The sequence below is a fragment of the Hyla sarda genome, chromosome 9 (genome assembly GCF_029499605.1).
Source record: "Hyla sarda isolate aHylSar1 chromosome 9, aHylSar1.hap1, whole genome shotgun sequence".
Taxonomy (NCBI): domain Eukaryota; kingdom Metazoa; phylum Chordata; class Amphibia; order Anura; family Hylidae; genus Hyla; species Hyla sarda.
Genome location: NC_079197.1, coordinates 4,124,175 through 4,147,732, shown reverse-complemented (window position 1 = coordinate 4,147,732; position 23,558 = coordinate 4,124,175). Strand labels below are relative to the sequence as shown.

General features: G+C 46.7%; 1 protein-coding gene and 3 non-coding genes across 11 annotated transcripts in view; all 4 read right to left on the bottom strand.

The window, feature by feature from the left end:
* Window positions 1–23,558, bottom strand: part of PRRC2B (proline rich coiled-coil 2B) — a 71,135-nt gene that overhangs the window by 7,558 nt on the left and 40,019 nt on the right. For 6 of the 8 annotated variants that reach the window (XM_056538568.1, XM_056538570.1, XM_056538569.1 and 3 more), the window contains exons 15-30: window positions 23,296–23,497; window positions 19,300–21,264; window positions 16,859–17,043; window positions 16,661–16,773; window positions 14,723–14,846; window positions 14,242–14,318; window positions 12,123–12,311; window positions 11,668–11,862; window positions 8,585–8,671; window positions 8,322–8,426; window positions 7,960–8,146; window positions 6,546–6,643; window positions 4,553–4,680; window positions 3,421–3,661; window positions 2,708–2,869; window positions 2,525–2,616 (exon numbers count right to left, since the gene is read on the bottom strand). In XM_056538568.1, the coding sequence (XP_056394543.1) occupies window positions 2,525–2,616; window positions 2,708–2,869; window positions 3,421–3,661; window positions 4,553–4,680; window positions 6,546–6,643; window positions 7,960–8,146; window positions 8,322–8,426; window positions 8,585–8,671; window positions 11,668–11,862; window positions 12,123–12,311; window positions 14,242–14,318; window positions 14,723–14,846; window positions 16,661–16,773; window positions 16,859–17,043; window positions 19,300–21,264; window positions 23,296–23,497 (4,150 nt within the window). The remainder of the gene's footprint in view (window positions 1–2,524; window positions 2,617–2,707; window positions 2,870–3,420; window positions 3,662–4,552; window positions 4,681–6,545; window positions 6,644–7,959; window positions 8,147–8,321; window positions 8,427–8,584; window positions 8,672–11,667; window positions 11,863–12,122; window positions 12,312–14,241; window positions 14,319–14,722; window positions 14,847–16,660; window positions 16,774–16,858; window positions 17,044–19,299; window positions 21,265–23,295; window positions 23,498–23,558) is intronic. The other 2 variants (XM_056538571.1, XM_056538573.1) reach the window with 2 other exon arrangements.
* Window positions 6,434–6,514, bottom strand: LOC130292196 (small nucleolar RNA SNORD62). Its single transcript, XR_008848104.1, has one exon. It is a non-coding gene; the product is annotated as a small nucleolar RNA SNORD62 (small nucleolar RNA).
* On the bottom strand, window positions 6,755–6,836 carry LOC130292195 (small nucleolar RNA SNORD62). Its single transcript, XR_008848103.1, has one exon. It is a non-coding gene; the product is annotated as a small nucleolar RNA SNORD62 (small nucleolar RNA).
* Window positions 14,098–14,181, bottom strand: LOC130292194 (small nucleolar RNA SNORD62). Its single transcript, XR_008848102.1, has one exon. It is a non-coding gene; the product is annotated as a small nucleolar RNA SNORD62 (small nucleolar RNA).

Genomic DNA, 23,558 nt, shown 5'->3' with positions numbered 1-23,558 from the left:
GGACCGAAGCCACCACAGGAGAGACTGGCGAGTCCTAGGAGGAAGAATAATCCTGCGATCGAGGGATAACGGAGACTTGTCCCACCAGGACAGAAGAGAAATTTGAAGAGGACAACAATGAAACTGGGCAAAGGGAACGGCCTCCATGGTCGCCACCATCCGACCGAGGACTTCCATGCAGAACCGAATGGAAACTGTAACAGGACGATGGAGAAGACAAACTCCTGTTGACAGAGCGCGGTGCTTGTTGGGCAGGAGCCGAATCTGGGCAGTCGCCGTGCCGAACTGGAGTCCTAAGAAGATCAGAGACTGGGAGGGAATCCGGTTGGACTTTGGAGACTCTCCCGATTCTGAGCTTTGTCCAGAAGGTCGTCCGGGTAGGGGGATCACTGACACACCCTGGGCTCGCAGGATGGCAATCACTGCCGCCAGGACCTAGGTGAAGACTCTTAGTGCTGTGGCAGGCCAAAAGGGCGGGCCACAAACTGAAAACGGCCCTCCGGAACGGAGAAATGGGGATGTGAAGGTAAGCGTCTCTGATATCCACCGAAGAAAGAAACTCCCCTTGATCCATGGATGCAACCGCAGAACGGAGAGACTCCATATGGAAATTACGCAGGAGGAGGTGAAGGTTGAGAAGCTTCAGATCCCGGATCAGGCAGACGGAACCCCCTTTCTTGGGGATGACTAACAGGTTTGAATAGAACCCCAAAAAACACTCCTTGGGAGGAACTGGGACGATCACTCCCTGAACGAGAAGGGTCCGAAGCGCGACCCCCAAAAGCCGCTGCCAAGGAAGGGGAACGAGGAGGGGGGGGAGGGGGGAAATAAAATAAAAAAAAGTGATCCCTTGGAAGGAAAGCAAACTCTATCCCATAGCCGTCGGAAACGACATTTTGGACCTAAGAGTCCTGCACGTGGGCGGACCAAGTGTCCCGGAACAGGGACAAACGACCTCCCACCTGAAAAGAATGTTCGGGGTGGCGGCGTCCAACCAGGCGGAGGAAGGATTACGGGTGCCTGACTTGGCCGCAAAACGGCCGGAACTTTTATCCAACTTCCAGGAGGGACGGGCCTTGAAGGAAGGAGCCTTATTATCCTGTGCCCCTTTGCAAATAGGTGAACAGTGAGCGCTATGCTCCTGAGCCCCCCACCTAAAAAGATAGAAATAAAAGGAAGAAAAATCAAAATCGATATAAAACGTCCCTAAACTAAAAAATAAGAAAATAAAAGACCAGGTCTGGGGAGCTCCCGACCTGTGACTGCCTCCTACAGACACGAAGCTAAAACTTAGATCAGAGTCAGTGGGCGGAGTATATCCTGCTGGGAGGGGCCGACTTCTTTTGTAGCCTAGTGTCAGCGCCTCCTAGTGGAAGCAGCATATACCCACGGTCTCTGTGTCCCCCAATCGAGCCGGATGAGAAATTCCCTTACATCTGGATGACATGTTCATATGTATTGTACTGTAAACCGATGCGCATTTACGGCGTCTGTAGTCTGTGCCGCAAACCCGTAACATCTATCATGAAATTGATTTTTTGGTTTTATTGTGAAATGAGAAATACGGCATCTTTCTAACTGATCTAATGTGAAAGATCTCTGTTTGCCGTTAGTGAATGAGAACACTTAGACCACCTGTATATAATGTATAGGTCAAAGTTTTCCAACTAGTGTGCCCCCAGAGGGTGCAAAACTACAACACCCAGCATGCCCAGACAGCCAACAGCTGTCAGGGCATGCTGGGAGTTGTAGTTTTGCACAAGCTTGGGAGACCGCTTAAAGAAGTTCTGTTGTGAAAGATAAGTTATCTCCTATCCAAAGGATAGGGAATAAGTAATAGATTACGGGGGGGGGGGGGGGGGGGGGGGGGGCTGGGACCCCCTACGATCTCCTGAACGGGGCCCCGGCAGTCTGCTGGAAGCGGGAGTGCTGACCCCCACACGGAACGGCGGCCAACATGTCCCCCCCCATGTATCGGCCACAGCTTCCTGGAGGGGTCTGAACAGCCGCTTCTGGCAGAATGCCAGGGCCCTGTTCAGAAGATCGCGGGAGGTCCCAGTGGTGGGACCCCCCGCGATCTATAACTTATCCCCTATCCATCTCCTGCACAGGAGAGCTGCGGCAGAGCCAGGGCCCCATACAGGAGATCATGGGGGGTCCCAGCGTTTGGACCCCACACACGATCAGACACTTATCCCTCATCCTACGGACAGGGGATAAGTGTCTATGGCTGCAGATCACCTTTAACATCCTGCCGTAAAGTGTAGACTCCACCTGCTTAACACTGCGGCTTTACTAAAATTACCACTTTCAGCCAAAAGGTATAAAAAGGTAAAAAAAAAAAAAGTCATAACTTGCATGCAACAAAACAAACAAAACCATCAACCATTCCACATGGACAAAAAAAACAAGACTCAACCAGGCCAAGCGGACACATGAGCGAGCTGCCCCTGTGACAGGTCTTACCCCATGTGGGGGGCAGTTACATGCAGTGGCTGAAGTAGAGAAGGGGCCGGGGTCTTACCGATATGAGTGCTGTGCTTGCACAGAGGCGGTGGTCTGCATACTCTGCTTGCCTTCTGTGAAATGGAATCCCTTCATCTCCATCTGAGAGGACTGGAGAGGAAACAAATGAATTCTAAATGTTCCACTAAAACCAAAATATAAACCCCCTCCCCAACCATTACAAGCATAAAATCTTACTCACTTCTCTACTTGCAGTCAGATGTGAAGGCTGCATCCTCCGGGGGGCGCCCACCGGCATGTTCTGTCCCTGTGGGATCTGAATGGACTGCGGCAGAAGCATGGGCTGCTGTCCAGAGCTATACCGGGGCATCCCAAGCTGAGAGCCGGCCATTGGCATGGTTAGCTGTAACATAGAAAGGGTTAATGTGAAACACGTAGAATCCTTGCCATTAAAAAGGGGCTATCCAGGACAGTGTTTCCCAACCAGGGTGCCTCCAGCTGTTGCAAAACTACAACTCCCAGCATGCCTAGGCAGCCGAAGGCTAGTGGTATTGTTAAAAATATCTAATCACTTTGTGAAGGAGAAGCTAGCAGCTCTGATTGTGAGTATAGCAGTTTTTCCCAACCAGGGCGCCTCCAGCTGTTGCAAAACTACAACTCCCAGCATGCCCGGACAGCCTCTGGCTGTCCAGGCATGCTGGGAGTTGTACTTTTGCAACAGCTGGAGGCAACCTAGTTGGAAAACACTGATCCGGGAACAGAAAAACAGAGCACCACACCTGTCATCAGGTTGTGTCTGGTATTACAACTTGGCTCCTTTTAATTCAATAGTACTAAGCTGCAATACCACACGCAAAATGAGGACAGGAGTGGTGCTGATTTTTGAAAGAAATTAGCTCTGTTTTTAAAATCCCCTGTAAGGTGGTTGAATTGAAGTGAATGGTTCATACACACCTGTGTGAGCGGGGAGTCCATCATCTGGGAGGCTCCCATACCTGCGGCCTGGTTCAGCTGACTTTCATACACCAGCTGCTGACTCCCGCTCAGAGGCTGATAAGGAGAAGCCGCCTGCGTCTTCACCATCTCCAGAGGCTGCATGCCAGGAAAGGGCGAGTACTGAGGCTTGAGTCCTGTGCCGCTGGTCAGAACCATAGCGCTGGGCTGTGACAGGCTGGGATGCATATACACCTGGGACCTGGGGGCACAAAGTGTATACAGCATTGTTGGTGCAGAATACTACACGGTGGACAATAAGTAATTACACCCTGTAGTTAGGGTCGCCACCTTCCTTGCAAAAAAATAAAAAATACCAGCCATGCTAATTTGCATAATTTATATATGCATGACATCACAGGATACACATATGCGGGGGAAATTTTGCCCTTTTCTGACCCCTATAACTTTTATTTCTCTTTATATGAACCTGCACGAGGACTCCTTTTTTCCGCCCCAATCTGTAGTTTTTAACAGGACCATTTTTATTTGATGTGACTTTTTGATCACTCTTATTTTTTAATTAAATTCGGAGTTGCAGTAAGTCACTAACAAGCATGCCCTGATACAGCCTGTGGCTCAGCAGCTGCCCCAAATGAAAACTACAACTCCCAGCATGTTGGAAAATAAATAAATATATAAAAAAAAAAAAAAAATTTATATATATATTTATATATATATTTATATATTTATATATTTATATATTTTATATATATATATATATATATATATATATATATATATATATATATATATATATATATATATATATATATATATAGTAGTATATGTCAGTGTTTCCCAACCAGGGGCACCTCCAGCTGTTGCAAAACTACAACTCCCAGCATGCTGGGAGTTGTAGTTTTGCAACAGCTGGAGGCACCCCTGGTTGGGAAACACTGGTATAGATTGTAGCACAACATTATGGGAGTTGGAGGATTGGTTGGATAAATACCGGCCATTGCATGGCCGGTATTTTTAATATAAAAATACCGGCAGGGTGGCCAAAATACAGTCTGTGCTGGTAAAATACCGGCCAGGTGGCAACCCTACCTGTAGTGGGAGGAGTCTATAGAATGGATGGATGCCTTACCTAAAGGGTTGCATGGAGCTGTACATTTCTTGTGACTGGGATACAGGGAGTCCTCCTCTCATACTCAGCTGAGCCTGCGCTTGGAGCGATGTGTGGAGAGACATGGGGATCTGCTGGGCAGCTGCAGCCTGTTGGACAGCACAAAAACAGAGGAAAGGTGAGTATACATGGAAATAAAACACGTTGCACATACTAAGTCTGAATGCATGCTGACAGAATGGGGGGGTGGTTAGTGGTGGCCCCAGCAGCCAGACAATGTCTATCCAAATGTTGTCATGTATGTCTATTGTAATGTTTCCTAACCAGGGTGCCTGCAGCTGTTGCAATACTACAACTGCCAGCATGCCCGGACAGCCAAAGGCTGTCCGGGCATGCTGGGAATTGTAGTTTTGCAACAGCTGCAGGCACCCTGGTTGGGAAACACTGGTCTTTTGTGAGAAAACCCCTTTACAGGGGTAATTTAAAGGACAACTGTAGTGCTAGACTTTTATATATCCCTGTGCCCGGGCCTCAAAAACAAAAAATAAACTTTAACTCACATTCCTACGAGCCCCCGTTGGTCCGGCACAGGCCTCACGGTCCAGCAGTGCGAACCTCGTTCAACTTCCTGAGGACGGGGACGCCGCAGAGCCGTCGGCGTATCACCGGCCGCAGGGATGTCCCGCCCCGGCCGGTGATTGGTTGAGCTTACTGACCTGTAAGAAGCCGACGAGAGCTCCTTACATGACAGTGCGCTCAGCCTATCACCAGCCGGGGCTGGACATAACTGCGGCCGGTGATAAGCCCATGGCTCTGCGGCATCCACAGGAAGTTGAACGAGGTCCGCACCGGTGGACCGCGAGGCCTGTGCCGGACCAACGGGGGCTCGTAGGAAGGTGAGTAAGTTTAATTTTGTTTATTTTTGAGGCCCGGGTACAGGGATATATATAAGTCTAGCACTACAGTTGTCCTTTAAAAGGGGTATTCCTGTGAAAAAAAAAAAATTTCTATATAAATTGGCTCCAGAAAGTTAAACAGATTTGTAAATTGCTTCTATTAAAAAAAATCTTAATCCTACCAGTCAGCAGAATGCACTGTTGTCAGACAGAAAAGAACAACTCAACTTCAGCAGCTGATAAGTACTGGTAGGATTAAGATTTTTTTTAATAGAAGTAATTTACAAATCTGTTCAACTTTCTGGAGCCAGTTGGTATGAAAAAAATTTTTTTCACGGGAATACCCCTTTAAGCCCTTAAAAGGTATCATCTAGCGACAGCGCTGGGTTATCTCCAGTGTTCCCATAGACCAGTGTGTCTCCAGCTGTTGCAAAACTGCAACTCTCTGCATGCCGGCATAGTCTAGACCAGCGGTCTCCAACCTGTGGACCTCCCAGATGTTGCAAAACCACAACTCCCAGGATGCCAGGACAGGCTTTGGCTGTCTAGACATGCTGGGTGTTGTAGTTTTGCAATAGCTGAAGGCATTCTGGTTGGGAAACAATGACAAGACAGACACCTGTTGACCGCACTGATGCATTGTCACGAAGCCCATCAGGACAGAAGATGCATTTTGTTCTCAGGATTTGTAGTTTTGCAATCGCTGGTGGCACACTGGTTGGAGGACACTGGTCTATTGGCATGGAGTGTGTGCCGACCCTACAGCAGGGACAATAAAGGACCCAATCTTGAGATCGTGGAGGGTCCCAGAGGTCAGATGTAGGGGATGGAATACCCCTTTAATTCAGCTGTGTCCATCATCCAGGCCAGAAAGGATACATTGAGTAATTCTAATTGATTTACGGCCAGGCTGAAAGGCACTGTCATTGTCCAGAGGACCGGCATGACACCCTAGGTAAACGCCAAACCTCACATGATAAGATCAGATGCATTATATATTTATCAGCCTCTCAGACACAACGTCTCCTCACGTCCCTTCTGAGTACATAGTGAAGAGTCAGCAGGATCTATTGAAACATCACAGAGGCTGATAAGAGAGTCATGAGGTAAGTACAGACCTGCTGGTATCCCTGCTGCTGAGGTATGGTCTGCTGGACCAGGCGCGGCTGCCCTGCAAACATGTGACTCTCCAGGTACAGAGGGGGAATGTGGTTACCTAAAAAAAATGCAGAAAGGCAAAAAAAAAATAAATAAAATAAAAAAAAAAACTTGTTAGAAGATAAAACTCTGTAAACCTGAAGAGGATTTTATATTGGTTACAGTAAAGTCTATCAGTAAATTCAATCTCCTCACGTCCCTTCTGAGTACATAGTGAAGGGTCAGAAGGATCTATTGGAGCATCACATAGACAGAATGGATGACTGTCAGAAAACTCAGATTACACAATGATCCTACACTACATCATACAATCGCTACTCCAGTGTTTCCCAACCAGGGTGTCTCAAGCTGTTGCAAAACTACAACTCCCAGCATGCCCGGACAGCCGAAAGCTGTCCGGGCATGCTGGGAATTGTAGTTTTGCAACAGCTGGAGGCACCCTGGTTGGGGAACACTGCTCTACTCACAGTCAGAGCTGCTAGCTTCTCCTTCAAATATTTTAATCCCCTTGCACAAATATAATATATTATAGTGAAATTATTAACCCCTTATATTTTCAGTTTTTGCACTTGTACCATTTTTGTTTTGATTGGACTTTTTGATCGCTTTTTATTATGGTATAAAAAGTCACCAAAAATACGCTATTTTGGAATTTTTTTGCGCGTACGCCATTGACGGTGCAGTTTAAGTAACAATATATTTTTATGGTTCGGATATTTACGCACGCAGCGATACCACAGGCTGGTTTTTATTTACACATTTTTTTTTTTTGATCGGACAGCTAGGAAGAAGGTAAGACACCTCCCGCTGTCCTCTCAGCTGTTCGGGATGCTGCAATTTAACTGTGGCGGTCCCGAACAGCTCCGCTGAGCTAACCGGCAGTGTATTCTCCCATTTTAGACGCTGCTATCAACTTTGATTGTGGTGTCTAAAGGGTTAAAACCAGACATCAGCCTGATCGGCAATGTGGGGTATTAGCCGTGGGTCCTTCTGAGTGTGCTTCACAGATCGGGAGCCGGCCACAGACGTAAATATACGTCTGTGGCCGTTAAGTGGTTAAAATCACAAAGTGATGAGATATTTTTAACAATATATATATATATATATATATATATTTGTGAACCAAGGGGATTAAAATATCTTAAGAAGAATCAATAAAGAATCAGGTTGTATTATAGGAGGGTTCCCTAGGAAAATGGATTCAGGCTGGCCGCTCAGCCAATCACTAGTCAAGACGGTTCATCACCGCGGACAGTGATTGGCTGAATCGGCAGGTCCTGCGATAAACACTTGTCTCAGAAGCAGGAAGGCAACAGAAAATCGGGGGACCAGACGTATCTGCTAGGGTCTGGGGAGAATTAAGAATGGCCATACCTGGATGAGAAGGGGCCACGGAGGCCACGGGCATGGGAGGCATGGACACCCCACCAAATGAGCTGTAATTGACCCCTGCAGAGGTCCCCACACTGGAGGGCGGCTGTATTCCTGAGCCGGGGCCTGCTGGAGAACTCTGTTCTGGCAAACTGGGCGAGTTTTCCCAGGCCTTGCGGGCAGACTCCATCTGCAGGTTACAAAGAAAGTAAAATGACTACAATGTTGCAAACCCCCAGCAAACTTGGATCAACGGCTGCTGCAAAACTACAACTTCAGCCAGAGATTCCGTGGTGTGAACCCGGCCTCATACAGTAAAGTGAATAAAATGTCCCACAGACAGAGGCAGGTGAAGAGAGCGTTACCTTTAGTGTAAGGTCGGCAGTGGGGTATGACATGGGGTTTAGTCCTATGCCTTGCTGTAGGTGGTGATCTCTTCTCAGCATGGGTATGGATTGTGTAAGACCCGCCTAAAATAAGGGCCAACAAGACATCAATAAGTCTGGGAATAATGGAATGAGTCTAATTCGTTTTTATTACAGATAAAGTCTGTACTGGAACTTTATTATAACAAAAACCCCGACAGTCTAGACATTTTGTGAGCCAGAAAGGTTTGTGTCATTTTTACCTTGTTTACTAGGGCATCCTGAAGTTTTGCAACAGAGTTAGCAGCAGGTCCTGGAGCAGCACCAGGGGGTAATGAGTAATCTGCATCCTGGAGGAAGAACAAATTGAAAGATTTATTTAAAAAAAACATTATATATTATAAAATATATAAAAATATTGTAAACTATATATATATATTTTTATTATTATTATTATTTTATTTATTCCTTCATTTTTTTATTGACATAATTCACATAAAAAGGAAAAAAAAAACAAAAAAACATCAAAACAAACCATTGGAAGACATTACGTATGGCAAGCTGATGGACCCATAGGGTCCTTACTGGCGGACATGCCCATGGTACATGGAGGAGAAGAGATCCTTTGTAGCTGCATCCCCGCAGACAAGTGTATTATCATCCTGGATACTTACCTGCCAGCCTATCTGGGGTATAGTACCACCTTAATAAGGTCTTGATTCTACACAGGTAAATGTACCGTTTTAACTTTTTCTCAATTTCTATTCCTTTTTATCTCATTTAAAAAAAAAAATAATAATAATAATATAAATTAGGGACTTATGCTTCTATATATTGTAAGGGAGAGGGACTCCAACAACCTCAACTCCTTTCGGGTTCCCTAGAATGATACACTCCCCCGAGCCTTTATAGACGCCAACACCATGAGATCTGAACTCTCTCTTTACATTCCTTCAGAAGGAGGCGAGCAGCCAATGAAGATGAATAGGGTATATCCCGCCATGCTTGTAGTTGTGGGACTAATGTTGACTGTATAGTACCCCACAAAATGTTCAGAATGCTTAGAGCCGGCGCCGGGAGCTTGTGAAATCATAGTCTGCCCTGCCCCCTCAATGCCAGTCTATGGGAGGGGGCGTGGCAGCCGTCACGCCCCCTCCCATAGACTTGCATTGAGGGGGCGGGTGTGACATCACAAGGGGCGGGGCTATGACATCACGAGCTCCCGGCGCCGGCTCTAAGCATTTGGAACATTTTGTTCTATACGCCGAGCAGCGGAGTACCCCTTTAAATCTGGACCACCCAGACCCCCCAGACCCCCATACCTGATCAAGTCTGTACAGTGTAAAGAACGCTATTCATTGTTTTTTATTTACAGCCCAGATTAATAGATATAATATACTCTGTACCTGCTGAAAAATAATTATTAAGTAACATGATAATGTCCGATAGAAATCTAAAAATCTTAGCCGCCTAAACATCTTAAATGTCGCTCCCGACCCGGGAGATTTAATATCTTCTATCCTCTGAGCTCCTCTGTAAATCTCTTTAAAAGAAGATTATAATTAACTTGAAATGAATCCTTCTGATACGCTGTCAGGATTATACTTGGTACTGAATATCTTTCTGTCTCCGAGGATGAATACAGCAGGAGAGCTTGTATCTATTCAACCGATAGGGTTTCCCCCCAATATCTATAGCCAATATCTGCTTATTCAACCAAACAGCCTGTGCAGGCAGCTCCATTGTGAGAACAAAAACTACAGGAGACTGGGGGGGCACCCATCTTGTTCCATTCTTTATACTTATTTTTGACAGAGAGCCAATCACAAATACGCCCGCAGATGTCTTAGAGAACATAGCTGTGAATATTTATATAGGAAGTGCAGAGATCACAGCTTGGGAAATTGGCCGCTAGCAATAACATACCAGAAATTTTTTTAGCGCTTTGGTCAACTTGTAACCGGTTACGCCAAGAGGCGCGCAGACTATTCTGACCCCACAGAAAGTTTTAGCATTTCTAGAAACAGATCTCCTACAGATAAAGGCTAGATTTGTATTCTGTATTATAGATATGGAAGAAAAAAGGGCGCTGATCCCCAGAATAGAAGAGGTTGTCTTCTGAGTAAATAATAACCTTATACAGAGGTCCCACAACATACGATGGTAATCTGTTAAAAATGAACCATCGTTTGTTGAAACCATCGTATGTTGAGGGATCCGTGCAATGTAAAGTATAGGACAGTGGTCTACAACCTGCGGACCTCCAGATGTTGCAAAACTACAACACCCAGCATGCCCGGACAGCCAACGGCTGTCCGGGCATGCTGGGAGTTGTAGTTTTGCAAAATCTGGAGGTCCACAGGTTGAAGACCACTGGTATTGGAGGTTATACTCACGTGTCCCCGCCGCTCCAGACAGTCACCACCCGTCACCGCTGCCCTGGATGTCGCCCTCCATCGATGTCGCCGCGTCCCCGGGTGTCCCCGACGCTCCGGAAAGGCCTCTGTTTCCCCGGCATCCGCGCTCTCATGTCGCCGCCATCACGTCACTACACACACCGCTCCTATTGGATGACGGGACGGCGCGCGCAGTGACGTGATGACGACGATAGAGAGCGCCGACGATGCAGGGGATCCCGAAGAGGACGCGCCGGAGCCCCGAGGACAGGTAAGTGATCGTCAGCGGACCACACGGGGCACTGTAAACGGCTATCCGGGGGCAGCTGAAGCAGTCTGCGCTGCAGGATAGGCGTTTATGCGATGGCCCCGACATACAAAAGCATCGTATGTTGATGCTGCCTGCACCATGTGATGGTCTCTGAGAGTGATCGTATGCTGAAATGATCGTATGTCGGGGCCATCGGAGGTCGGGGGTCACTGTATACACAAACGTACAATGTACATTGGGAGATTTCCAGCTTTTCAGAAAAGATAGAATAGTAGAGTATCAAAATATTGTATTGAGGCTTAGAAATAAATTTAGTTTTTATCTTCTCTCCTTTTTTCTTATTGGCACTAGATAGCTGTCTATGTTGTCTATGTTAACCGTATTGGAAATTCATTATTTCCCTAAAAGACTATGCGGAGATTTCTCAAAACCTGTCCAGAGGAGAAGTTGCTGTGTTGCCCATAGGAACCAGATTGCTTTTTATCATTTTCCAGAGGCCTTTTAAAAAAAATGAAAGCAGCGATCTGATTGGTTGCTATGGGCAACGCAGCAACTTTTCCTCTAGACAGGTTTTGATAAATCTCCCCCTACGTACGTTCATTAAAAAAATCTAATAGAAAGTACTGAGGATAACAAGCAGGATCGTGTTTGCTATGAAAGGAAGGGAGAAAATTCTCACTTTTGCGCTTACTCCAAATTCAATGGGAGGAACAGGAAGAACAGAATCCACATGAATCTCCACACCATTGACCGGTGGCACGCTGCTCTCCAATCGCTCCGTCCCTTCAGATCCTTTCCGGTTCTTTAGTGATCGCTCATTGCCGATAGGACCGGGCTTGTGTTCTTTGTTCATTCCAGAACTGGAGTCTGACTCCTGCAAGAGAAAAGCACCGGGGGGGGAAAAAAAAAAAAAAAAACATTTCAGGAAATGAACAGAGGTAAATTGCCCCCACAATGAGGATTAGGTAAATCAAGTAGATAGTGACTTATGGTAAATACATAGGACAATGGCAGATGCTGCTTCACACTGATGAACTGCACTATGAAATGAAGCCCCTTCATAGCCACTATAGTCTGTCTGGAGATCATCTAGACTTGTGAGTGTGCTGTCCTATCATACAACAAACAACGCACCTTCTTTTCTGACTGTTTCTGGCCCTGCTCTTTAGGACAGTCAGATTTTGACTCCACCATGACTGCGCCATTCAACTCCTCTGGTTTCATTGTCCCATACGGAGAGCTTCGCTGTGAGGACGTGGCAGAGGATTCCCGAGATTCGGCACTGAGGTCAATGCCGCTATCACCCTGGCTGCCTTTAAAACCCTACAAAGAACAATATCACACGTTAGACCATACCAGTATGTCACAGTCTGGTGGATGATCTGTGCGTCCCAGAGGACCCCTTTAAATCTATGGCTCGCATGTAGCAGGATGCACTTATACATAGGTCCTACTGTAACAGGTAACAATAAGGGGAGAGTCAATCTATGTGCACAAACCCAGACAGAGCAGCCTCACAGCGGACATAGTTACCTGGGTGTGACCATACTTGTGGGGCTCTGCTTCCCTTACATTTTTTGGGCTCCTTGTGGTCCTTTAACATTTAATAATGTTGCTTTTTGGCTATGGCTGCTAATATCTTCCTATTTAATAGCTTATTGTCACTGAATGTTAATACTTTGTCTCTTTAAATAGGTACCATTTGTTTGGGCCCCGTGTACTGCCTGCCTTATTTTCTAACAGTGACGTTACATGTACTTGGCCGCCTATATACGGTTTATCTGCTTATACCCTATTGTGGAATCATATGCCCAAGAAGGAATGGGGGAGTCAACAGCTTATCTAACTTTCAACTAAGAATTCTTTGAAAAATAAAGAATAATAAAATAATAATATATAATAAAATACCGTATTTATCGGCGTATAACACGCACTTTTTAGGCTAAAATTTTTAGCCTAAAGTCTGTGTGCGTGTTATACGCCGATACACCCCCAGGAAAGGCAGGGGGAGAGAGGCCGTCGCTGCCCGCTTCTCTCCCCCTGCCTTCCCTGGGGTCTAGAGCCCTGCTGCCGGCCCTTCTCTCCCCCTGGCTATCGGCGCCGCTGCCCGTTCTGTCCCCCTGACTATCGGTGCCGGCGCCCCACTGCCGGTGCCGATAGCCAGGGGGAGAGAAGCGGCTCCGACAGCCAGGGGGAGAGAAGGGGCAGCGGCACCCATTGCCGGTGCCGCTGCCCCGTTGCCTCCCCCCATCCCCGGTGGCATAATTACCTGGGTCGGGTCCGCGCTGCTGCAGGCCTCCGTCGTGCGTCCCCAGCGTCGTTGCTATGCGCGGCGCACTGACGTCATGCGCCGCGCCGTTCAGCGCATAGCAACGACGCCGGGGACGCACGCCGGAGGCCTGCAGCAGCGCGGACCCGACTCAGGTAATTATGCCACCGGGGATGGGGGGAGGCAACGGGGCAGCGGCGCCGGCAATGGGTGCCGCTGCCCCTTCTCTCCCCCTGGCTGTCGGCGCCGCTTCTCTCCCCCTGGTTATCGGCGCCGTTACCGATAGTCAGGGGGACAGAACGGGCAGCGGCGCCGATAACCAGGGGGTGAGAAGGGCCGGCAGCAGCGCTCTAGACCCCAGGAAAGGCAGGGGGAGAGAAGCGGGCAGCGACGGCCTCTCTCCCCCTGCCTTTCCTGGGGGTGTATCGGGGTATAACACGCACACAGACTTTAGGCTAAAAATTTTAGCCTAAAAAGTGTGTGTTATACGCCGATAAATACGATATTATATATTTTTATATATATTATATATACACACACACACACTAATATATATATATATATATATATATATATATATATATATATACACACACACACACATACATACACACACTATATATATACACACACACACACACACACACACACACATCTATCCACGCACACACACACACATATATGTTCATTTGGTATTTTGTGCAATACTTCAAACATCTCAGATTTATCCCTAGGGGTGCACATAAATTCTTGCCGTCTTTTTCTCTTGAATTGTCTTAGGTTTTGTTTGGTAACCGTGCAGCGGCCTGATCATACGTTTCTTTTTTTTTGCTAGTACAGCCTCTCAGTAAAGACGTCTCCTCACTTCCCTTCTATTGAGTACATGGTGAAGGGTCAGCAGGATCTATTGGAACATCACAGAGGCCGGGGGATTGCAGTATTAGAGATATTATTAGTGTATATACAGCAACAGGGAAAACCTACCTCTGAGGATGCAGACTCTGTACTGAAACTGCTGCCAGGCTTATTCCAGTTATCACTGCCTGACTGAACGGAGATACCTGGAAAGAAACACAATGAAGGTTAAGTTCCAAGTACATAGAGGAGACACAAGGAATAAAATCTGACAATGAGGAGCAAGGAAAGGTGAAGAGAACGGATCAGACACCAGATGCTGCTCTCCCGGATTGCATTACCCGGCCCAAAGAAACTATGCACCCTTACTTTAGACCAGTGGCCTCAAACTATGGCCCTCCAGATGTTGCAAAACTTCAACTCCCAGCATGCCCGGACAGCCAATGGCTGTCCGGGCATGCTGTGAGTTGAAGTTTCGCAACATCTGGAGGGACACAGTTTAAGACCACTGCTTTAGACCGTATGTATAAAGTGACAGAATGTTCTAACAACGTTTCCTATACGTAGAATTTTCCATGATCTACTTATGAAATGCAGGGTCATAACTTACCTTGACTGTTGCTCTCCCAGATCTCTTTACCAGGAACTTCAGTCTGATCCAGGCACATGTCATTCTGCTTTTTGGCAAAACGAGGAGGGATCCTTGACTGTATGGAGCTGTTCTTGGTAGGCACCTGAATATTATATCAAAAAGTCCTTTAAACCATGGTCTCCAAACTGTGGACCTCTAAATGCTAAAATACTACAACTCCCAGCATAGACAGCCGACAGCTCTCTATGGCGGCGTTTACCCAACCTGTGGCTAACAAGCTGTAACAAAACTACAACTCTCATCATGTACTTACAGGGGGACATGTATCAAAGATTTTTACCCGTTTTGTGTTTACATTTTTGCACAAAATTTTGCGGAAGCAGTTTTTTTTGCTTTTTTTGCGCACATTCTGTTGGAGCATTTCCTCCAGAACGTGTAGGTTTCGGTGTAACCTTGGAGTGACATATTTAGTAAGCTCGTATTTATTAACTTCATAAATTTCATTTACCCACAGAAATCTTGAGCAATGACCATATTTTTAATGCAAATATAAGCCATCTTGGACTGCACGTAGTAAGATGCTCAAAATCATTGATTTCATTTTTCAAAGAGTGGAGGAGGTAGGAGGAGATGACTATATTCGCCCGCAATTTATGAAACTCATTGCGCTTGATGGATAAATTTAGCGCATCTGCGCATAATATAATTCGGCAAAAGAGGGTAAATTGCTTCTACCATACACAAATAATGATACGTGTCTCCCACAGTCCCCAAATAAACAATAAAGGCGTACTGCAGTGTAAGACAATGGCCCTGATTTTCTGACTTTTGTAAACCCGACATGTTTTGTCGGATTGTGCACCAGATTCTGGTGCATTGCGCTAGAATTTCTGTCCGCGCCAGAATTGAAAAAAAATAAAAAACTGAAACCCCCCCCCCCCCCTCCACACACACACACACACACACACACACACACACACACACACACACACACACACAAAGGGTGTGGCCTTCTGGGGAAGTGGGTGTGGTCACAGAAAAGGGGTGTATCCCCGACATTTTCACAAAAACCCAATATATTTACTAAGGCTTCCACAGAAAATGAGGTGGATTTGAGCTGAGGAAAACCCGATCGATCAGAGCAGGTGTAGAAAAAACAAAAAATCATAGGAAATTAAAACCTACAAAGAAAACACCACAAGAGTCTTAGGAAGTCAGGGACAATGTATCCCATATCTGCAAGTCAGGGGATAAATTTCTGATCATGAGGGTTCAACCGCTGGGTCCCCAAGATTCCCTGCCGATGCTCTCCGCTCTGTGCAAGGAGACTGTTGTCACCTACACGAAGCGGAGGTCAACATATAACTCTATGCGAGGATCGGAGATACACGAACGCTGTATTTTGTGCTCTGAGGCTTCCATTACCATATTGCTGCAGCGCCGGCCTTCAGATCACAGGGGTCCGGCCGCTGCAGCATTTGGATAGGGAATAAAATGTCGTACACTGCTGTATCCCCTTAAAGGGGTACTCAGTGCTCAGCGTTTGGAACTGTTCCGAACGCTGGAACCGGCACCGGGAGCTCGTGATGTCAAAGCCCCACCCCCTCAATGCAAGTCTATGGGAGGGGGTGACACAGCCGTCACGCCCCCTCCCATAGACTCGCATTGAGGGAGCGGGGCGTGATGTCATGAGGGGGTGGGGCTATGACGTCACAAGCTCCCGGCGCTGGCTGCAGCTTTCGGAACAGTTTGTTCCAAACGCTGAGCAGCGGAGTACCCCTTTAAATTAAGAGTTTGCCTAACTATGGTTCGCCTGCTTAAAAACTACAACATCCCATCATACCCTAAACACCAAAGGCTGAAAGAGAACGATGAGGGTCGTAGTTTGGCAAGAAACGCTGCTCTATACTGTATGATAACTAGGGTGGGTTCATATCCACAATACGCGACTCTCACCTGAACAATCTGATCCTTTTTCCTGCGGTCTTTGTCCAGAGCTCGTCGGGGCTTATTGGTCATGTCAGAATAGGACTCCGCTCCCACCTCAGCGTCTTCATCAATGACAGAGTCTGAAATGAACAGCGACATTCATGAACAAATCTAAATTCACATCTGTCTGGAAAATCACAGAAAAATCGGAGGGAAGAGCCGTACCGCCATATTTCAGATCAAAAGCCGTCATTGTTTCCGATTTCTCGCCGGTTTTATGCCCTGCTGGCCTGGAATCCCGTTCAGACTTCTTGCCTGGGACATCTCCATTGTCACAATGGGACGATCTTTCTAAACCATAGCGGTGGTGGTGGCCGCCATCTTGTGTGTAGGAATCTTCAGAGCAGCGACTTTAAGGACAAACACACAAGATAAAAGGTTTGATTTAGATTTATCACTATTTCTAAGAATAAAAGAGAAGATCGTAAGTAAATATTAGAGCTCTGTCTTAGGGTGGGGTCACACCACGATTTTTCTATACAGTTTTTGGATACGTTTTTTTTTTTTTTTTTTTTTAAACCGTATGCAACCGTACAGCAAACCGTGACCATAGACTTTCCATTCAAAACCCTATGCACCATATTGTATACGGTTGGCTCAGTTTTTCACACCACACGGTTTTTTACTTTTTTTTTCTGGACAGAAAACCGTGGCCTACCACGGATTTTGGTCCAGGTGAAAAACCTTATTGACCCGTATACTTTTTATTTATTTATTTATTTTTTTAACATGGGAGTCAATAGGAACCGTACAGAACTGTATGCGCGTACGGTTCCATCCGGTTTTCACCATACGGTTTTTGACTTTGCAGTTTTTTTTTCTTGGAATTTCAATCAAAACAAGTGAAACTTTATTCATAATGGAGTGAAAATTTCAAAACGTATACTTTTTTTTCTTAAAAAACGAATGAAACCGGATATCATTTTTCAAACCGTATACGGATAAAACTTTGAACACACGTTTTAATACAGTTTAGTCAGGTTTTGAGGGGGGAGGGGGAATTCTAATAAAAAAAAAAAAGAATTCAAATATACTGGTGCCAGAAAGTTATGCAGACTGTTAAATTAATTCTATTTAAAAATCATAATCCTTCCTGTACTTATCAGCTGCTGTATGCTCCACAGGAAGTTGTGTAGTTCTTTCCAGTCTAAACCAAAGTGCTCTCTACTACCAACTCTAACTGTCCAGAGTAGGTGCAAATCCCCATAGCAAACCGATCCTGCTCTGGACAGTTCCTAGAAAGGACAGAGGTGGCAGCAGAGAGCACTGTGGTCTTACTGGAAAGACTACATGTTTTTCTCTGGAGCATTCAGCAGCTGATAAGTACTGGAAGGAATAAGATTTCAGAAATAATTTACAAATCTATATAACTTTCTGGCACCAGGATATTTTAAAACATTTTTTCCCATTGGAGAACCTCTAAGGCTACCACACACATGACATAGGTGTAGGCTAAACCTGAGACCAGTCACCTAATGTGTATGAGGGACTCCTGATTCTCACCCAATAGGTAATGTGGGGATAAAAAGATCGGGAATGTTACATTTCAACTGCCCGATCCCTTTGTTTTTACAGTTACGTTGCTGGCTTCTCTCCATTTAAATCACATGCACACACAGCTCAGTAGAGTGTTCATGTTTATGGGGGATCCGAGAGACAGAAGTGTTCCCCAACCAGGGTGCATCCAGTTGTTGCAAAACTGTCCAATTCCAGCCTTTAGCTGTCCGGGCATGCTGGGAGTTGTAGTTTTCCAATAGCTGGAGGCACCCTGGTTAGGAAACACTGTCCTACATAATCATTTTTGAAGGACTGTGTAATGTCTGAAAAGTGTCAGCCTTTGCAGTAATACTGCTGTTTATTTCAGGTCAAACTGTATCATTGCAAACGCTGACGCTTTTCAGACATCACACAGTCCTTCGAACATGGTTGTGTAGGACAGTGTTTCCTAACCAGGGTGCCTCCAGTTGTTGCAAAACTAAAACTCCCAGCATGCCCGGACAGCCTTTAGCCTTAAACTGGATGACCCCTGGAAATACTGCTGTTTATTTCAGTCCAAACTGCAGTTCAAACTGTATTTCCAGGGGTCATCCAGTTTAATGTAAATCTAATGTCTAAAGGTAGTGTAGGTGCCTCCAGCTGTTGCAAAACTACAACTTCAGGCATGCCCGGACAGCCAAAGGCTGTCCAGGCGTGCTGGGAATTGTGGCTTTGCAATAACTGGAGGCACCCTGATTGAGAAACACTGTCCTACACAGTCATTATAAAGGACCATGTGTTGTCTGAAAAGCGTCAGCCATAGCAATGATGCAATTTTATTATATAAACAATAAAGGATGAAGTTTTATGTTTAATTTGGTGCTGGAAGCCTATCTTCCTCCTTCATGTTCCGCATTGACCTTGAGTCCAGGGGAATCTCTATGCACTTCATCCGTATAGGAGGTTACAGACATATAGGGAGTAGCGCTTGACTTTTCGTTCTATTTATCTTTACTTTAGACAATGTTAGTAGCAAACCATCTGTATCTAATAACGCTATCCCTCTTTCTAGACCACTACTACACCCAGACATGCAACAAAACAAAAAAAAAGGTATTATCCCCCCTTACCTGGTCTTCCCAGAAGAGGAGCCTTGTTGGTAGTCACGAGAATTAACTCCGACCTTTGACGGCTTCTCGTCATATCCAGAAGACTCCATCTTGCGTCGGTCTACAAGAGGCCTCTGGCTGGAGAAGCTTCTTTTGGACAGTTCTCTTTTCTCCGAGAAGCCGTTCCCAGACAGGTTTCCATCCCCGTCGACCTCTCCGGGCCTCTTCTCGCTGAAGTCGCTGCTCTCTGACGCAGTTTCCCAATCCTCGTTCACGTGGTCGGCAGTGTGATAAGACCGTTCTGGAGATCGTCTGGCCGGCAGCCCGGGGCGGTCATTCAGTGGCATCTTTGGACGGGCCTGCCAGTGCTCATGGTTGTTCACAGTGCTACCCATCTCTTCACCGCTCCAGTGCCCCGCGGATTCCCTTTCCTGTCTCAGACGCCGGAATCTCGGAGGTTTATCTTGACGTGGGGGTCGTCTTCTAACGAAAGATCTTTTGTCCAAACTCTCCCTATCTGAATATTCGTCTTGGAAAAACGGCCGCCTGTCATCTCCTTGCGTTTCGTCAATCGCTCTTCGAGGATGGAGGGAGTCGGAATAGCTGTAGTCGTTGCCGTGCTCTCTTTCGGTGTTTTGCCGCGCTCCATAAGACTCTGAGGATCCGTTATAATCTTGCCATGTAGACCCTCCATTCTTACCGTTCCAGTGTGAAGACTCCTTGGAGGTGAATGGCCTTCTGCTATAGCCGTTACTAAGTCTGGGAGGAAGCGATCTCCCAAAAGCCCTTGGGGCCCGGGATTTAGAGTCCATACTATTGGAATCATCTGAGTAATTTCTATTAGATCGCCAGGAATCTTGGAAGTCTCCTTTCCTGCTGTCATCAGCTTCTCTTTCCACAAGGGGCTCATTGCCATTCTCTGACCCCCGCTGACGTCTACGTTTAGGAAGCTCTTCGTACTCTGACCCTTCGCTGTGAGTTTCACTAACACCGCGCCGCCGTGTGACCCTATTTCGGAAATCCTCGGTAGGGATAAATTCTCGAAGGCCTCGACCTCTGTTGACCCTCTGCCCATTATAAGGGCCAGTAGAACCCCGGCCTCGTAAATTGAAGTCTTTGAAGCCTCTTCCTCTTCCGCGGGTTCGGCCCCCAAATGCCTGCTCCTCATCGATGAATATCCAGTTGCTCTTTTTGGTTTGGGGGATGGCGACGGACGTTTCGCGGGCAACAGACAGCGGCTTTGGACCCCAAGTTTTTTCAACCTTCTCCTGGGACATTTTTTCAGGTTCTTGGGCATAGGGTTGGAAATGGGGCTTTTCCTCGATGGTAGAGCTGGCGGAGGAGCTTACGAGTGCAGGTTCCACTTTCGGCACGCTGTCTAGCTTCGAAAGCAGCTTCTCCTTCATGGTTTTTACCGTCTCCTTGGTTTCAGGTTTGCTTTTCTCCAGCTCCTTCTCCTCCACCTTAAGAGCTTTCAGCACTGGTTTCTTTATAGGACCAGTCCGGCGGCTCCGTCCGAGGTTCTCTGTGTGCGGCGGTGAAGAGTTGGTAGTGGACTCGTTCCTCCAGTCTCCTCCACCAGTAGAGTCTTCGCTGCACCGATCTTCCTTCTTCCATGCCTCAGGCACCATATTATGCTCTTCCTTTGGAGATTCCTCTTCCACACTACTTGCGGTATCAGAAGACTTTTGATGGTGCCCATACCCCCAGCCATTAAACTGAGGCTTCTTATCATTCACAAACTCTGACTGCCGACACTGTGCAGGGCTTTGCTGCCCCCTACTGACAGCAGGGTCTGTCACGCTCTCCAGATGCTGGTATGAACTGTCCTGCCCTCTCCTTTGAGGCGAGATGCAGCTACTGTAGCTTCCCGAAGACTTTTCATAGTTTCCGGTGAGATATTCCTCGCCTCTCTCATCTAAGGGCTCCTGGTGGGCGTGTACAGCATCCAGCCTCTCCCTCGAGGAACAGTAGGAGCTTTCATTCCTTAAAGAAACATAAAAAAAATAAAAATGTATCAAAGTAAGAGCTTAAGATGATTTGTGATTACCTCTTACATTGCAAGTAGAGATGAGCGAACTTACAGTAAATTCGATTCGTCACAAACTTCTTGGCTCGGCAGTTGATTACTTATCCTGCGTAAATGAGTTCAGCCTTCACGTGCTCCGGTGGGCTGGAAAAGGTGGATACATCCCTAGGAAAGAGTCTCCTAGGACTGTATCCACCTTTTCCAGCCCACCAGAGCACCTGAAAGCTGAACTAATTTATGCAGGAAAAGGCATCAACTGCCGAGCCGAGAAGTTCGTGACGAATCGAATTTACTGTAAGTTCGCTCATCTCTAATTGCAAGTAACAAATCTTGGGACAGAAATAAACAGCAATACTTCCAGGGGTCATCCAGTTTAATGCGAATCAAATGTCTAAGGTGGTATTTCCCAATCAGGGTGCCACTAGCTATTGCAAAACTACAAAGCCAACCATTGTTCCTCCAGCCATAGGCTGTCCGGGCATGCTGGGAGTTGAAGTTTTGCAACAGCTGGAGAACCATAGGTTGCTGCCCAGCGCTATAAGGCAGTGTTTCCCAACCAGGGTGCCTCCAGCTATTGCAAAACTACAACTCCAAGCATGCCCAGACAACCAAGGCTCCATTCATGCTCTGTCGGGCCGACCAACCTTTTCCAGACAGAAATGTTAGCCAGCCCTATAGAGATTGACTTGAGCAGTGGCCACACAGTGGCTCTGTTCAGTCCAAGGAGAATTCTGTCCCTGATTTAAGTGGTCGGACCCCCATAGATCAGCTTGTTAACTTGGAACACACCTTTAATAAAAGGTGAAGGACCATGCTTGTTTATATCCAGAAGTAAAGTGACATCTTGTCTGTGCTGCAATTTGCTACAATGTATTAGCGAAGCTAAGTAGAATAAATCTGTAGGCCCAGTTCAGCTCAGAAAGGATTGGCTGGTCTAGATACAATCTGTGAGCAGTGAGAAGTATAAAATCATAAGGGTTTATGTCTCCGGGTGCAAATAAGGACGTTACTAACTGATGACAGCAAGCAGAGATCTTTGCTTAGGGTTGCAGAATGTTACCAAAGAGTAACATATGTCATCATACAATCAATATGCTTTATTAATACCTTACAATAATCTTCTGATGGCTTGGGCTGCAATGCTGGGATCGCTACTGATCATAACAATAGGGATTCTGTGTCTTCCTTGCCAAATGAATGAATGGTAATGTGGATAAGCCTGTAGATTCCAACTATGCATATGCCAGGGGGCACCCGATGATCACGGCATCCATTACTGCCTCTGTTCTGCACATAGCACTCAAGTACTATGCAGACGTCTCTCATCCCCAGGACCCCCTGACTGGGCTCCCAACCTGCTCCTACTGGGGATGCCGGAGCTCTAAACAAACAAAACTAAGGGAAGTCAATACCTGCAACCAGATACACCAGTGGTCTAAAACTGTGGCCCTCCAGATGTTGCAAAACTTCAAGTTGTAGTTTTGCAAGAGCTGGAGGGCCACCATTTGGAGTCCACTGCCCTATACCCCAGTATTTTTCAACCAGAGTGCCTCCAGCTGTTGCAGAGCTACAACTCCCAGCATGCCTAGACAGCCAAGGGCTGTCTGGGCATGCTGAGAGTTGTAGTTTTGCAAGAGCCGAAGGGCCACAGTTTGGAAACCACTGCCCTATACCCTAGCATTCCCCAAAAAGGGTGCCTCCAGACGTTGGCTGTCGGGGCATGCTGGTAGTTTTAGTTTTACAAGAGCTGGTGGAGGCCCACAGTTTGGAGACCACTGCCCTATACCCCAGTGTTTCCCAGCCAGGGTGACTCCAGCTGTTGCAAAACTACAACTGCCAGCATGCCTGGACAGCCATTGGCTGTCCAGGCATGCTGGGAGTTGTAGTTTTGCAAGAGCTGGAGGGCCACAGTTTGGAAACCACCGAGTTAAACATACTTTGCTACAGAACAATAACTTTCAAAAGAAATGAATCTGCTATCCAGTTACCTGCTGTAACCTCCATCTGTCGCACTCTCCATCGGCTTCTGCGGGGGCAGGGAGTAGGCTTTGCTCTGTAGGTGCACATAGCTGTCCTGGCTCCATGCCGACACCTGTTCAGCAGACTGAGGCCTGCGATCGGATGGCTGGCAGTCGTCTAGCTGGCAGCCTCCACCCACGGATTCTTGCTGGATCATGTGTTTCATCACACCTAGCAGGAAAACAAGTTTATTTTGTGGGCAGAAAAAGCAACCTTGGCCGCGGATTGGGCA